General features: G+C 32.3%; 1 protein-coding gene across 1 annotated transcript; it reads left to right on the top strand.

Annotated features, from left to right (window-relative positions):
• Positions 1-7,364: 7,364 nt before the first annotated feature.
• Positions 7,365-8,400, top strand: LOC149555893 (protein STRUBBELIG-RECEPTOR FAMILY 7-like). Its single transcript, XM_089829614.1, has 2 exons — positions 7,365-7,747; positions 7,980-8,400. The coding sequence occupies exons 1-2, from the start codon at positions 7,365-7,367 to the stop codon at positions 8,398-8,400; spliced, it is 804 nt and encodes a 267-aa protein (XP_089685740.1).
• The last annotated feature ends 9,294 nt before the right edge of the window (positions 8,401-17,694 follow it).

The following is a 17,694-nucleotide window of genomic DNA, read 5'->3' as shown; positions in this document are numbered from 1 at the left end:
ATACATTTTGGGGAGATAACACATTTTGGGGGAGATAAATTTTTTTTTTGAATTTTGAGCCAAAAGGATACAAAAACTGCAAAGGAAATATGTGAAAGGGGGAGTAAAAATAGAGTAAAAACATATTAAAAATAGAGAAAAAATAGGGCAAATGAAATAGAGTAGACAAGACAAAGATAAAAAGTATCAACATGAGACAAATATAGCATGTCAATTTTTGGTTATAGTAAGGCACATCAACTCAGGGGGAGTTACAAGTTTGAAGGTATAAGTTCTTTATAAAATTTTGAATAGTTTTGAAGTTTTGCACATATGCCAAATAGATGTATATTATACTCATAGAGATTAGATTCATAATCTATAGTTAAGTGTTTTGACACTCATGTCAAAGGGGGAGATTATTGTTCTCAGATTGATTTTGAAAATTGAGTGTCAATACACTTAAGAAATTCTCTAAGTTGATGTTGAGTATGACATAGGTGCCGAACTACAGTATGTGTCAAGCCAAAAATTCAATAGGTGCCAAGAAGATAGACATTGTCAATTGACAATTGATGCCAACCCAATATAGATGTCGAGTGAAGTATAAGTGTCGAGTCACTACATGTGTCGAGTGAAGTATAGGTGTCAAGCAAGATAGAAATACTATATGTGCCAAGCACCAGTAATTAGTATGTGTCGAGCATCAGCAAACAATAAGTGTCGAGTGACATTGTTTCAACATATGAGTTTGTGCTTTCACAAACTCAATTGCAGATCATGTTGCATGCCAGCTAAGAGATCGATCTTGAGTTCAAGAAGATAAGATTGAATCTTTTAGAATCCCTATGTATTGTGCATGCAACCAATGAAATAATTGTAAAGCTAAAGAGACAAAATGAATGAATCTCAATCATAGATTCATAACAAACCCTAAGCCGTGAAACTTTTTAAAAGAAGGACAAAGCCTCTTAATTCAAGTTGTTTAAGTTGTTGAATCTAGTTGAGAAGGTTGAAGAAGAGTGAAAGAGAGTGAAGAGAAGAAGGGTGACTTAGTGAAACAGAGCATTGACAAATCAATTGAGAAAAATAGAGCATCAACAATTTGAATAGAGACATATCAGATCAAGAAGGATTAGAACAGATTGGATAGAACATCGATATGAAATCAGCAATAGAAGGATGTAAGTAATCAAGTCAAACATTCTACTATACTTTCTAACCATTGTGTTTGGAGAATGAAAATCCTATGTTGATCAGTTGGTTTAACAACCATTTTGCAAATCCCTTAACAAGGTGACGTTCCAAGTGAATGTTTGTAAAATCCTTTAGATAGGGCCTCTCACAAGGTAGACCATTGATGATGGTCAAATATTTGTAACACTAATCAATTACATATTGCTGTAGTGATAGTTGTGGGTGTCATCCCCACCCCAGTTTTACCTTCTCATTTTGGAGGGTTTCTAGGTGACCAACACCTTATGTTATGTGTTTTCATGCATGTCTTTTCTTTCATGTTTATTTGATATGTTGCATGCATATGATTGAATTCAACTAAAAGTTTTAAAGGTTAAAATGTGTTACTTCTGATTCACCCCCACCTCCCCCCCACCTTGGAAGTAATCTTCCCACTTGTGAATTTCAAGAGTGTGCACCTCCAAGACTTCAAAGCTATGAACTTGCACACCTATGGACCTTGGGGACCTTTGGATGTGAAAATCTCCATGACATTGAAATTGTGAACCTACACACTTGCACACTTGCAGACATGTAGACCTTTGCACCTTACAAACTTGTGTATGTGCACAAGTTACCAAAAAATCAAAGTTCCTAAATTTGAAAATGATTTATGGGTGTTGCTCAAATGGGGTCCGAGGCTAGTCTTGTCTATTTATTTCTGTTTTTTTGAAAATCTATTCCCATTTTCACACCTATACACCATGGGGACCTTGCACACCCACACATCCAGGAATTCAAAACTATGAACTTGCATACCTTGGGGACCTACACAAATTGCCAAATAAAATCAAAGTTCCCATATTTGAAAACAGTTTCTGGATTTTTCTAAAATGGGATCTAAGACTATTCTTGTATGTCTATTTCTAATCTTTCTAATGATTTATGCCCTCCTTATAGTCCAACATTGGCTTGGACTTGAGCTCCCTATGCTTCTTTGATCTTAACTCCTAAGGTTCTTGTGTTGAATTTGCACATGCAATGCTATTGTCAGTAGCACTTTATTGAAATCAATTGAATTGAACTATTTATGATCTAAGTAATAAATATATGCCAAGTCTAATGAATCTCAAAGGTCACCATCATGCTTTAGGAATGAAAAATGAAAGAAGAAAAAAACCACTTAGACAAAAACTAGGAAGTCAACACAAAATGAATTAACAACACTCAACAAAAAACCTACCCGACATGAGCTAGAGCCTCTTTATCATCACAAACTCTTAGAAGTGACTATAATCAAACAAATGAAGGAGCTAGAGGATGGAAGAAAAAACAAAAGAAAAAAAGGTAGGGGGGCAGGGGGGGGGGGGGGGGGTGGGTGGGGGTCCCCATTTTTGAGATAAAAAATGGGGCATGTGTTGTGGAACCACAACAAGCATGAAATAACTATTTTTGTTTTATGTAAACATCCTTGCCAATGGATTAGGAAATGGAAAAGGGATAATGGGAAATTCAATCTAGACTAAGGTTTTGATTTTCTTATCATCAAACATAGAGAATTCTTGTGACCGTGAATGAAAAAAATGAAAGGAAGACCACACAATTAGGGGCCATGACATAAAATATCCTAAACATAGGTAGAGTGAGCAAAGTGAAACAACGAAAACCCTTTGATAAAATTATAAGTGCCATTAAGATAGACCCATGAGGGGCCTAGTTTTTGACAATCCATTGTTAGAATTAGTTAGACATAAAAGGATAGTTACATGAAAATATAACCAATGTCACAAATGAATAAAGCACACATAAACTAATATAAGACACACATTTTTAGCATGGTTCACCCAATCCCTGGGTTACATCCACAGAATAGCTCATCCAATATTATTATCCAATAGCTCCAACTTGATTATATAATCTATAATCCCTTGTAACTCAATACCACTGCAAGAAGATACTAAATCATCATCATACCAAAAATATCCCTAATCCTAAGCCATTTTATATAAGACTTATATTTGTTACAAAATTAGGGAAAGAATATGTTGTCTAATAGAATAATAACTCATGATGTTTTTTACAATAATAAAGTGATTTTTGGGCTCATAGGGTGCTACCCCTCAGCCCCACGTTGTATCATGATAGGGAGCATGCATAGGGATTTTTCCTAAGACCATGCAAGGGTTGCTACCACTTGACCCTACAAGGGTTAGTGCCCCTCAACCCCATCATGGGGCACTACTCCAAACCCTCATGGGAAAACCTGAGGGGAAATCACATCGAAAGAAGTGAGAAAAAATAACCTCTTAATCTAATTAGGCTCCATATAACAACAGGAACCTCCATAAAAAAATTCCAATCAAAGTAAAATTTTCAAGCCACTGTCATGTACTATCAAAATCCTAAATAGGAAAAAAAAACATTTTGGGTACTATAAGACATATTGTGCAAAACACTTTTGAGAGAAACTTTCAGGGTCATTTGTTTAGGGGTAATATGGTCATTAGTTGCCAAAACTTCATCGCTGATATAATTGTCAAGTTGAGGCTAGTCAAGGTCACTAAACCTCCTACAATAAATGTGGTATGTAGCATGAAGAAAAATGACATGAACAAAACATAAATAAAACAATAGCCTAGGAGAGGTCTCATGCATACAAGCTTATTTTCATGACTATAAAATTTTAAAAATAAATGAAAGAATATTTTGGCTCATATTTTCAAACACCTTATTATATCACTTCAAATTCAAAATTTGAACCTAAACTTCAATATACATCTCATACTTAATCTCAAATAATTACACTCAACCACTTACTATCATTATAACATATCTTTGAAATTGAATATTTTATTAAAATACAAAGAAAGATATCAAAATTATCTCACATACTTTATCTTTATCATATAAGTCCAACAATTTACCCATCAATTTCAAATAAGAAAAACCTTCCTTATAATTCTTAATTGACTATCAAATCTATAATAATAATTTTTACTATTCACTTTATATTATTAAAATAATACACACACATTTACTATATAGGCCATAATATTCATACTTGTACATAATATTAATTAAAATTTGCCTTATTCTGAAAGAAAATAAATAACTAATATTTTAAGTTAAAAAAATAATACTAAGAAAATAATAAATAATCATAAAAGCTAATGAAAATGCCTTCTACAAAATAAAAGATTAGTATCTATGCAATTATATAAATACTTTTATGTTAAAATATCATAATTAATATGAATTTATTATTTATTTTTTACATTATAATATAATAATTAAAATTTTAAAATAAAAAATAGTATGTAAAAAAATTCAATAATAACTACTTTGATGTGATATTATTTATCTATATATATTATAATTGAAATTAGAATTTAAAAAAAAAAAAAATCTAATATGAACTTGTTGATAATTTGTAAATATATATTTATAAAATTAATTTCTTAATAGAGGTTAAATGGAAAACTTCTGGACAGATACTTCTACTACATGGAAATAATGGCCTCTTTGAAAATATTAAATAAAATAATGATGAACAAATTAGAAATTAAACAAATCTAAATAAAAAATATCCTTATTAGTACTTGTCATAGGCTAAGTACTAAGTACTAAGTACTATTGTGATATTTTTTGAATTTAATACTTTAACCTATGATTAAAATTTATGTTTTCTACATATTCAAATTAATCATAAGATTTTTAACTTTACAATTTTTAGAAAGTATTTTTATATAATTTGAGTGGGTGAACTCATTTACCTCTTATACTGGCCCAATATGATGGATTGTAAAACTAATACTTTTACAAACTGACTTTTTTATTAAGCTAATGTGATTCATTACTGTTTAATAATTTTTTGAATGTAAGTGGGTTGATTTATATTTTTATATTGTATTTTCTTATAATATAATTTTTGTCGTTCAAAAATTATTTTAAAAGAATATTATTTATATTATATGATTGTTTAAGAAATATAATTTTATATTATTATTATGAAAATATTACTATTTTTTATATTATAATTTATTTAAAATATATTAATAATTATATTTATAAATATTTTTTTAACATACTTTAATAAATTTATTAAATTAAAATTAGATTTATATAAAAATTGAAGGCAAATACTAAGTCACTATGTGGCATTTGTTTCTTTTGTGTGAAAAAATGCAAGTAGAAAATCTAAAGATGACATGATTTTGATCAATCCCAACAATTTGTATCACATATGTCCAAAATCAGCCCAACCCTTTCAAATAACAAGGAATCTAAACTATTACACTCTATCACATACTGATGTTGCAAAATGTACTCATGTCTATTGCACCTTCAAACACCTTATTAATATCACCCCACCCTAGAAATTTAAACTTGGACCTCAAGGATGCTTGAACTCAAACCATTATACACAACCACTTAGTGTCATTGTAAAATGTGTCTAACATTGAATATTTCATGAAAAGATGAATCAACACATTAAAGAGATATTGGCTCATGTATGTCATATCTAAAGTTTGGGTGGTTTAAAATAAATATATCTCTAATCCCCATTGTGTAAATAAAAGATATGTAGAAAATCTAAAGACTTTGATGGCATATATCATCTTTAGCAATCTGTTATATATGTCCATAATTAGCGGATCCATTTCAAATAAGACAAACCTCGAGATAAATATTTAGAATGATTGTTACATTTAAAAATTTAAAATAAAATAAAAATTTGTTACACATTCCAACCACTTATTAGTACTTGTGGTAGGGAGGCTAAGTACTATTCTGACACATTTCAAATTTTACACTTTAAATATTTATTAAACCTTTTGGTTTCTAAGTGAGAAATAATTGATTTTAACTTTTGTCATCAAAGTAATATGTTGCATAAGTCAATTAACTGTTGTTATCAAACTAATATGTTACATAGATGCAAGATTTTTAACTTTACAGTTTTTAGAAAATATATTTCTAAGATTTGATTGGGTGAATTATGTAGCTTGGTGGGTTTCATGGATTGTATGGTTTTTTTCTTATTAAGTGACTATGACTATTTTTAACATTTTTAAAATGTAAGTATGTTGGTTTAAATTTTTATATTGTATTTTTTTATAATATAATTTTTGTCATTCAATTAAAAATACTTAAAAAAAAGATATTTCTTATATTATATAATCATTTAAGGAATATTATTATAAAGATATTATGATTTATTTATAATATTATATATATATAATTAATTTAAATAATAATTAATATCATAATAGAAAACTATAAATATTTTAAAAAAATGTTAATTAAAATATTTTATAAATTATAACAAATTTATTAAATTAAAATCATATCTATATAAAAACTAAAGGCAAGTCACTATGTGACACTTGTTCTTATTATAATATGTGTCATTAAATATTGAGCCAACACATTAGATCATATCTAATTTCAAACATCTTATTATACCTTTTTATCTTAAAATTTAAACTTAATACTCAACGGACTAATATTTAGCCTTAAATCATTAAATTTAACAACTTAAATATCATTGTAAAAATACCTCTAAATATTTTATTAAAATACGTATCAACATATTAAATATTTAATAGACATTTACTCATACTTACTGTAACTTAAATAGACATCCTGTATAATAACTTTACATTAAAGATAGTTTTGATCATCTCCCACAATCTGTTTTATATGTCCATAACCAACAGATCCATTTCAAATAAGGCCGACTCTCTGCATAAAAATTTACTTCAATTTCAAATATCTTAATTACTATTTTACCTTGAAAATTTAATCTTTAATCCTCAACGTATATCTTGTACTTTATCTTAAATCATTAAATCCAACCAATTAATATCATTTTAAAAATACCTACATTAAAAAAAAAAATTCTGTTGAAAGACGCATCAGCATATGAATACACTTACTATACAACGACTGTACCTTGGAAATGAAACTTGGACCTAAAGATACAATTAATGCTTTATCATTTGAGGTTATCTTCATTCAGTTTTTTGTATTCCAACTTCTTATATATATGGGGGTTGATTTGCTGCAATACATGCTCTTGTAGACCCCGGTTTGCTTATTGAGGAGCTGTCTAGTTTTTCTTATTTAAGGAGCTCACTGGTTTTGCTTGTTCTTGCAATAGTAAGTGTTGCTTGTTTGCGGAGCTCAATAGTGCTGAAGATTCTAAAATGGAGACCACCAAGGTGGTGCTGCTTGTTCTGTTTTTGTGCTCTGTATGCAACTTCGCATGGGGTAAAACCTCAAAGTCAGACATTGAGGCTCTCATATCGTTAAAAAACGCTATAGATTCAAATTCAATTTTCCCATCCACATGTTTGAGCTCATGGAACTTTTCAGTTGATCCATGTGACTCTGCATCAACCAGCCAATTTGTGCGTCGGATCAGATGTGATGTAGAAAGAAAGAGTAAGAAGAGGATCACAAGCCTCACATTAGACGAGGCAGGATACAGGGGATACCTGCACCCTTCCATTGGAAATCTAAGAGAGCTCACAGAACTCTACTTAGCAGAGAATGCATTCCATGGAAGCATCCCACTCAGCATTCGGAGGTTAACTAATCTAATCCTCCAATGGGTGGGCTGAGAAATCTTGATAGCATTGATTTGAGCTCCAACCGGCTTGTGGGTGCCATTCCATCAGATCTGCCATTGTCTCTGACCCTGATGTTTCTGAGATCAAATCTTTTGACAGGGAGATTGCCTTCAAGCTTCACCAGACTTCAGCATTTGGGTGTAGTAGATATTAGCTGCAATCAATTGAATTCGGGTTCTTGTTTTCCAGCCCTGAATTACAGCAGCTGAATTTGTCCAACAACAGTTTTACTGCAATCAGTGTGCAAAATTTGTCTGCAGTTGACAGTCAACTGGTAGCTGTGGATATTGGGTTCAACAAGATCAGTGGGTTCTTGCCCTCCAATATTGCAACTTTGAAATCTCTTGCTTCTTTGTCTCTGAGATACAACAAGTTTCATGGTCCAATCCCTGCAGATTATGGTGTCAAGGCTGCTGTTGATGTGCACCCTCTGGTTAGATTGTATTTAGATGGGAATTATCTAAGTGGAGATATTCCATCTCAGTTTTTTAACATCTCTAGTGACGATATTAGCGGGAGTTTTGCTCACAATTGTCTCAAGAGCTACCCATCCAGTGTTGTGTTGTGCCAAGGTGGGCAAAGGCCAGCTTCTGATTGTAGGAATGCATAGCAATCGTAGTTAATTTCTTTCTATGCCCATCTGACAGAGCAGCTATCCGAGCTCTGAAATTTTATGATTTAATTGTATTGGATGTATGGATTCTCGTAATTTATGAAAATGAAATTCAAGATCTATGAAAAGTGAAGATCATATGTGCTGGTTGAGAAGTTGATGAATATCCCTTGGCTATAATGCTTTGTATCTTGATTGTAAATTTCAGATTGAGTACCCTTCTTTAATCTTCAAAGGGGTTGTTCAGGAATTTACTTGCAAGTTTGTTTTCCAAATTATAGTTTTGAGATTTAAACATTAGCGTGTTCACGTTTGAAGGAATTTCCATGGCCGAGGCAGTTATAAATGATAAATTTTAGCTTAAATTCAAAGTAGAATTGATTGATTGTAACCAAATAATGATGTTGGAAAGGAGTGTGAGTAAAGGTATGCATTCCTTTCTGCTCTGTCTATGATTACATCATTTTTGCATGCATGTTTAACATGATAGCAATCACCTCACAAATGTCTCAGTTCTGTTATGCTTTGTTGCAGTGTAGCAATCAGAACATATTCTAACGGATTTAATAGTTGCTTGAGGCGTCATGTTTAACAAACCAAATGTGACTGCTAACCAAATCAGACAAATAATTCATTTTCCCTTTTTTCTGTAATATTGAGTCTGTTTCCTGTTGCAATATTAGATTGTTTCTAATATTGAACTGATTCTTTCTTAAACTGTTCTTTCCTAAATTGATTCTTTTCTTTCTTGTAGCTGTTTCATTTCCTGTAGCTTTATGCATTTGACACACAACTATATATTATGTACCTGTACAGTTTTATGTGAATACAATAAATGGAAAATATTCTTCTGAATTTCTGATTTTCAAGTTGCTATCAGAGCTTTGAAGCTTGAATTATTTGTATTCCTTCATTGAACTATGGCCAATTTAGATTCGGAAGTATTTGAGAGCAAATCTGCTCCCATTATTATTCAATCTAAAGGTTCATCATTCAAGGTAAGGATCACACTCGATGAAGCAAACTATGACTTGTGGTCTGAAATCATGGAGATGCATATTGCTGAGAAGGAGAAACTCTCTTTTATTAGTGGTAACTCACAGCCACCTACTGAGAAGGATGATGGATATGAGAAGTGGTATGCAAACAATCAAAAGGTCAAAATATGGTTGTTGATATCTATGTCCCCACAAATTATGAAGTGATACATTCGCTTACCCACTGTTCGAGATATTTGGAAAGCTCTTTCTAAGGCTTTTTATGATGGAGCAGATGAATTGCAGGTGTTTGTCTTGAATCAGAGGACTTTCTTTGCCAAACAGAATGGCAGAACACTCTCTGTGTATTATGGAGAATTAAATGAGATTTTTGGTGAGTTGGATCATCATGATTAAGTGGTCGTGGAAAGTGAGAACTATGTTGAATCTTACTGAAAATCAGTTCAATGAAAAAGGGTGCATATTTTTCTTGCTAGATCAGATGGTGACTTCGAATGCATTCGTGGTGAAATTTTGAGAAAGGATCCTATTCCTGAATTAGAAGCATGTTATGCATTGGTCTATCGTGAATTTGTTTGACGCACAAAACTGATTGGAGAACCAAAAAAGATTGAAGCTTCAGCCATGGTGACTTGAAATCGATCTAATCAGAATGGGCCTCCTCAAAACCTACCTAAGATCACTAATGGTTCTGATAAATCCACCTACAAATGCACCCATTGCAATCAAACTGGTCATACCAATAGTCACTACTTTGAACTTGTTGGGTATCTAGAATGGTGGGATCGTAGCCATGATTCACGGAAGAAGAATTCCAAGAAGACCTTCAATGCAACGTTTGTTGAAACAAAGACATAGGATAATGTTGTTGGACAGATCTTGGCATTAGCAGTAGCAACATGTAATTGTGGTTAGTCTTTAAACATGTCTATACTTGTTTCTAATAGTGCATGGATAATTGATTCTGGTACTATGAATCATATGACGTTTGATTCTAGACAGGTCTCATCCCTTAAACCATCCTCAGAATCCACTACCAATGGCTCTTCAGCCCTAGTTATTGGAGAAGGATCCTTACCTCTCACTAATACTTTGAATCTAGATTTTGTTTTAGTGCTTCCATCTTTGGATTACAATTTTTTGTTAGTTTCCCAAATCACCACTACTTTACTTTGTGTTGTAATTTTTTTGGCCTAATTTCTATGTGTTTAAGAACATCCAAATGATTGGTTGTGGTGTTAGGCGAGGGAAGTTGTATTACTTGGACTTGGTGTCAAAAGAGTTCAGACAAGCTACGTCAAGCTCTAGTGATGGATGGCTCTAAAGGGGACAAGCAAAAATCTAAAATCTAGCTATGGCATCAATGTCTAGGACATGCTTCCTTTGGTCACCTGAAGAAATTAACTCCTAGTTTATTTGCAAAATTTGATGTTTTTAGCTTCCGGTGTGAAGTTTGTGAACTTGCAAAAAGCCATCGTGCTTCTTTTCCATTAACTTTGAATAAAAGTCTAGTTCCATTTATGACCATACATTCTAATGTTTGGGGTCCATCCAAAGTCACTACCTTGGGTGGATCACGTTGGCTTGTTACTTTTATTGATGATTGTACTAGGATGACTTTGGTATGCTTAATGAAGTCTAAAAGTGATGTGAACTTGTTATTTCAAAAAAATTATAACATGATTCATACTCAGTACAATGCACAAGTTTAAGTTCTTCATAGTGACAATGGAGGCGAATATTTGAGTTCTAAACTTTAGCAGTATCTAGAAGCACACATAACTATTCATCAAACTACTTGTTCCAATACACCTCAATAGAATGGGGTAGCCGAGAGGAAAAACCATTAGTTATTGGAGGTTGTCTGTGCTTCTCTAATAGAAGCCCATATGCCATTATCCTATTGGGGCGAAGCACTTACCTCTGCAGCATATTTGATCAACTAAGTACCCTCTAGCACTATTGATTTTTAAACACCATCTGAGGCTCTCGCCGAGGCGGTTGTTGCTCCTACTATCCCAAATTTACCTCCTCACCTCTTTGGTTATGTAGCTTTCATACACCTCCATAACTCAACGCAACAAGTTATCTTCTTGAGCATTGCGATGCTTTCTAGGATATGTTGTTTATAAAAAGGGGTACCAATGCTATCATCCTCCAACTCAATGAATGTTCATTACATTGGATGTATTTTTTCATGAAGACTCGATGTATTTTTCCTCTGAGCCTGAACTTTAGGGGGAGTACCAAAAGGAAATTCAGACTCTAGACTATGATGATCACATCTTTGAAGATGTGGATGCTCACATCTTTAAAGATGTAGGTAGCTTGGACTTCTCTAAAGATGTGGATAACACCTCTAAAGATGTGGGTGTTCACATTCCTAAAGATGTGGGTAGCTTGGACATCTCTAAAGAAGGGGAACTTTCTGAAATTGTTAATCAAGAAGTAGGTGAAACTTTGGATCAAAGCAGTGATGAACACCTAGAAACTGAAGTTGTGGGTCCATCTCTGTCCAAGTCCTCACACCACACCAATCACTTACCAAGGATGTTCCTAAACCGTCTAGAAAATAGCTACCTCAACATCTCACTAGAGGTATCCCTAAATCCACATATGAATCCAAACTTTCTAGTAAAGTTAAATATCTTATGAGTCATTATGTGTCTAACCATTGTTTGTCAGAATCAACTTAGTCATTTGTAAATCAATTATCTACTGTATCTATTCCTAACAATGTGTAGGAAGCCTTAGCTAATCCAAGGTGGAAAGCCGCTATGAATGAGGAGATGAAATCATTACATTAAAATAATAGCTAGTAACTTGTTGACCGTCCACTAGGAAAGAAACTAGTTGGATGTCGATGGGTTTATAATGTTAAATACAAAGAAGATGGTACAATCGAACGCTTTAAGGCGAGACTAGTGGCAAAAGGGTACACCCAAACCTATGGGATTAATTATATAGAGACATTTGCACCTGTAGCTAAAATTGATATAGTACAAGTCTCATTGTCTCTAGCTATGAACTTGGGTTGGCCATTACAATAGTTTGATGTGAAGAACACCTTTCTACATGGAGAGTTGTTTGAACAAGTCTACATGGAACTCCCACCCAGCTGCATGATACCATAAATACATAGTCTGAAGGTGTACAGATTAAAGAAGTCACTATATAGGTTGAAAAAATCTCCAAGGGCATGGTACAAAATATTTACAAAGTCAATGAAAGCCTTTGGTTACCATTAGAGAAATTCAGACCATACTTTATTCATAAAGAATCAATAGGGTAAGATAATTGCACGTATTGTGTATGTGGATGACATGATAGTTACAGGAAATGATCCTGAAGAAATGAGGGCTCTCAAGGATTACTTGTTCAAAAAATTCAAAATGAAAGATCTTGGTCCCTTGAAATATTTCCTTGGGATCAAAGTGTGTTGATCTGATAAAGGGATATTTCTATCTCAAACAAAGTATGCCTTAGATTTGTTACAAGAAATCGGTATGTCAGCATGTCAACCCACTGATACGCCCGTGGAAGAAGGATTGAAATTATGTATTGAGTCTAATCAGGTACCAGTTGATAAAGGAAGATACCAGAGACTCGTAGGAAGATTGATGTACTTAGCACACACAAGGTCAGACCTTGCCTATGCATTAAGTATTGTTAGCTAGTTTATGCATAATCTTGGAGAGCAACATATGAATGCAGTTATGCACATTTTGAGGTATCTTAATTCTACTTCTGGAAAAGGAATTTTATTCACTAAAAATGAGGATTATCAAAGTGTGGATGCATATATTGATGTTGATTAGGCTAGAGCAGTAGATGATAGGCATTCTACTTTAGGCTATTTCACATTTGTAGGAGGTAATCTTGTTACATGGAGAAGCAAAAAATAGACTGTTGTTGCATGATCAAGTGTGGAGGCAGAATTTAGAGGTATGACACTTTGAGTATGTGAAGTGTTCTAGTTAACACATCTCTTGAGAGATTTGGGCTATCTACCTAGCTAGCCAATTCAACTATATTCTGACAATAAAGCAATATGTGATATTTCTCATAATCTAGTTCAACATGACCGTACAAAGCATGTGGAGGTAGACAAATTCTTTATTAAGGAGAATTTGGATAAGAAGATTGTGGAGCTAACTAAGATTTGATTAGAAGATCAACTGGCCGATATTCTTACCAAAGCAGTTTCAAGTCGAGTATTCTCAAAGTTTTTGGGCAAGTTGGGCATGTGGGATATTTATGCACCAACTTGAGGGGCAGTGTTGCAATATTATATTTTTTCAAATATTGAAGTGATTCTTTCCTAAATTGATTCTTTCCTTTCCTATGATTTGTTTCCTTTCCTCTAGATTTATGAATTTGGCACACAACTATATATGTACCTATACAATTTTATGTGAATACAATGAATGGAAAATATTCTTCTAATTTTTTGATTTTCAAGTTTTCCTTCATCCAGCATGTGATGTGTTGATCATATGCATTTACTAAAGTTTTTTTATCCAATTAGTTTTCTTGTAGATCCTACAATCAATATGCACAATGATAAGACACATTTTCTTCTACGGCTTTGGGTTGTGCTTCTTATGCAATTATTATAACTACTTCTAACTCTAGGTGTTTGGATGATCATTTAAACCTTTATATTGCTGAAAATTATTATTGTAAATGAAATCAAATGCAATAGTCTTTTGAAATAGTATTCTATTTTCTTCAAAATAAAATATATAGAATTATGGTATTAAAAATCATAGGGCTTATTATATTAAAATTAAACAAATAGGTTAAGGAAAGTTATTAATTTGTATAAAGGGATATAGTAAAGTACAACGAGTGGTAATGAAATAGAGATAGAGATTAAATCAAACATATGGTTTGAGATATATATAGTCAAATAAAGATGTATAGATAAAGGTGCAAGGAGAGGGATATGGAGATAGTTTGTCAAAAAATTGAAATAGAGTAAGGTTAAATAGAGGTAGAAATGAAGAGGAAGTGAGATTGGATGAAGAGACGTATAGAAAGAAAGATATAGAGGGGTGTGTGTGTGTGTGTGTGTGTGTGTGTGTGTGTGTGAGAGAGAGAGAGAGAGAGAGAGAGAGAGAGAGAGAGATTGTATGTATGTGCATGTGTGTAGAGGAGATATTTATGTATGGGAAGTGAAAGAAAGAGATTAAATTTATGGGAAGAAAAAAGGAGAGAGGTAGAGATACTTATATTGATGGATAGGGAAATGAGAATGATAAAAAATGGAACAACCAATCTTGCAAGCCCCTTAAGCCTAGTCAAAACAAGTAGGTAAGTAGATGAATCCAACGTCATCTAATAGAGTAATTCTTGAAGAATGCATATACAAATAATATAAGCCAAAAAATGTTACCAAATGCACTCTAGAGACGTTTGACTCCATTGCCCTCCTTTCTTCCAAGATATTGCATTCAAAATGTTAGTGCTCTCAAGTTTGTTAGCACAAGCACAAGAGGCTATGAAGGAATGAAGAATGGTTGATTGATGTAAATACTATGCAAAATATAGTATGAAGGAAATGATATGGAGATGACAATGAAGATAGCAAGATACTTTTAAGATAAAAACAAGATAATAGAAAATTGATGATTTTGATGAAAATAGAACAACAATGGATTCTTAGGTTCAAGTGGTCATTATCTTCAAATGCCTATTAGATTCGAATGATAGGAGAAAGTATTATTTTATAGAAATCTTATGAAAATCAGTGGTTGCAATTAAGAGGTGGTAGATGAGTGGCTAGGATTAAAGGTTATATAGGATTTTGGTAGGAGTGATTTAGATTAAGAGGCAATAGGAAATACATGGTTGAGATTAAGTGGTGGTTAGTGAATTCTTGATGATCAAAATAAAATTGAAATGAAGAGACAAGAACTAAGTGTCACAAGCTTAACATTTAGGATAATTGATCTATGTGACTAAAGGTGATTGGTTGAATTAGAAAGCAAGGATCATGAATTAATTAAATAAATAAACATCTACTTTGTTGGTCCAATGATCTTCCTTTTTGCGTTTTTTTTTTTTGAAGTGGCACCAAATAATTTGGTCATCTTACCGATGAGATAAAAAAATTTCCCTCTCTACTTTTAAAGGATTGAAATAATGTTCTATCATCATCAACTCCAAAATTTTCGTAGCCTTCATGCCAAAGCATGCACGTTCACATGTTCTAATTGGATATTGAAAGCATGACTTGTGCTTACATGAAATCAAATATTGAATTTCACCTACCTAATTGCATAATTCAAGTATAATATCTTTGAAGGTTCTTATTTTCATGTAAAAACTCTCGAGTCTCTTTATATCTATTAATGCATCCAACTATATCCTCTTCTCGAAATCCCCCTCTATGGATCTAATAGTTACAAACATGAATCCATCATTAGCAGATCTATGATGTTTCTTGTTCCTTTTCAATGTTAGCTAAGAGAAATTATTATAAATTAGATTGCTTTGTACTCTCAATGAGCCTTTCCTCATTATTTCTAGGAATGTTCCTTGCATGGTTTAGCATATACACTAAGAACTTGAAGTCATATAGATTTTTTCATCATTTTTTATTGTAAGTAACTGGTCATGTGTGTCCTTTTACTTATTATATTCCCAAATCATTATATATTTACCTTGTAACAACAACCTTAGTAAACAAGAACATCCACATCTAGCATTTATTGACACTAAGAAAAATATAAATTTTCTCAAGATGATAACTATGTTTCTTACATGCATGTGTAATTAACAAGATCTGATGGATTTTATTCTTATCTTTTTAATGTTTTGTGCATTTCTTGGTTTTTCCAACAACTAACCATTGACATAGTTCATTGGCCCTTCATAGTTTATACAATATTGCTCACCCAAAAATAATAGTAATATTGGTATAATCATGGGTGGGGATGCTAATAACTTTCCCAATTGAATTAGGTGAGATGGTTACCATCACCTCTCCCTAAAGTCCATAGTCTATACCAATCCAAACCTCACCAAGGATATGAACTTGTAACTCTTTCCATTTGGGTTAGACGTCCTCTATAAAAATTTAGTAATGTCTACATGACCCAAATTTGCTTCAATAATCTACCAATATGTACACACTAAATCATGAAAATATCCAACCAATATATGAGTATCTATAGGATCAAGAAGGGCCAAAAAGTGGTTCTGTCAATAAAACACAATTTTCATTTGTCCAAAATAGCAAAAGTTATGTTTCCTTTTTATTTAGCTTGGGTTTCAATATGTATATATCCACAAACACCTTACCATATATGATATTTGGAAGACATTGAATATTTGAACACATTGGATATTCAAAATTAACACACACACACACACACACACACACACACACACACACACACACACACACACACACACACACACACACACACACACACACACACACACACACACACACACACACACACACACACACACACACACACACACACACACATACACATGCACACACACAAACACACATGATATTATACTATAGATATTATTATGATAGTATAAAATATTATAATACATTACTATAATATTAGTAATATATTATTATAATATAACTTTGGTGAAAAATAAGAAGAAGGTATCAGGTATGCATTTGGTCCAAATTTGATATAAGATACTTGTGAATATAATCTAAATCTTAAGAATATCATTGTGCATCATTTTTAGCCATGACAAGAACTATCTTGGCATTTGATATTTGAAAGACTTCTAATATCGAATTTTTTCAATAAATTTCATCACTTCTCTATTATAAATTATGGATTTTCTTACATATTTCTCCAATTTTTAATCATACTTTTTAAATTTTTTTGAGTATTTACAAGGTCTATTAATTTGATATTGACTATTTTGTTTAAACTATGTTAATTTTATATAAACTCTCAATTTTAATCAAGTATGGAAAATAACATTTATAACCAACACCTCTCAAAATCTCTATCAATATGATTCAATTTCTAACAATTTCAAATATTTGAGGAGCATTACAAATGTTTTTGTACAATATTTTGTTCATCCTTAACGTTTGCTTCATTATAGTCAATAATATCAAATATAGAAATTTGTGGCACCCAACATAGTTATATAAATTTGTGGAAAGAGACCATGAAGGCTCACTATGAAAAATTGGTTGTCCTATGATGAGGTAAAGAACATCAAAATATCAAAAGTAGAAATAGTTTCCCTCTTTGTTAATCCTAGTTGATCCTAAAAGTTAAAAGCTATTCATCCAATA

This window comes from Cupressus sempervirens, chromosome 5 (assembly GCF_028749045.1).
Source record: "Cupressus sempervirens isolate cs-2001-9-10 chromosome 5, ASM2874904v1, whole genome shotgun sequence".
Classification (NCBI taxonomy): Eukaryota; Viridiplantae; Streptophyta; class Pinopsida; order Cupressales; family Cupressaceae; genus Cupressus; species Cupressus sempervirens.
This window is presented reverse-complemented; position numbering and strand designations above follow the sequence as displayed.

Excerpts from the sequence above, each read along its gene's own strand:
- LOC149555893 (XM_089829614.1), top strand. The coding sequence starts at position 7,365 with ATGGAGACCACCAAGGTGGTGCTGCTTGTTCTGTTTTTGTGCTCTGTA. Across the intron at positions 7,748-7,979 it reads ATCCCACTCAGCATTCGGAG|CCCTGAATTACAGCAGCTGA; the intron begins GTTAACTAATCT and ends CTTGTTTTCCAG.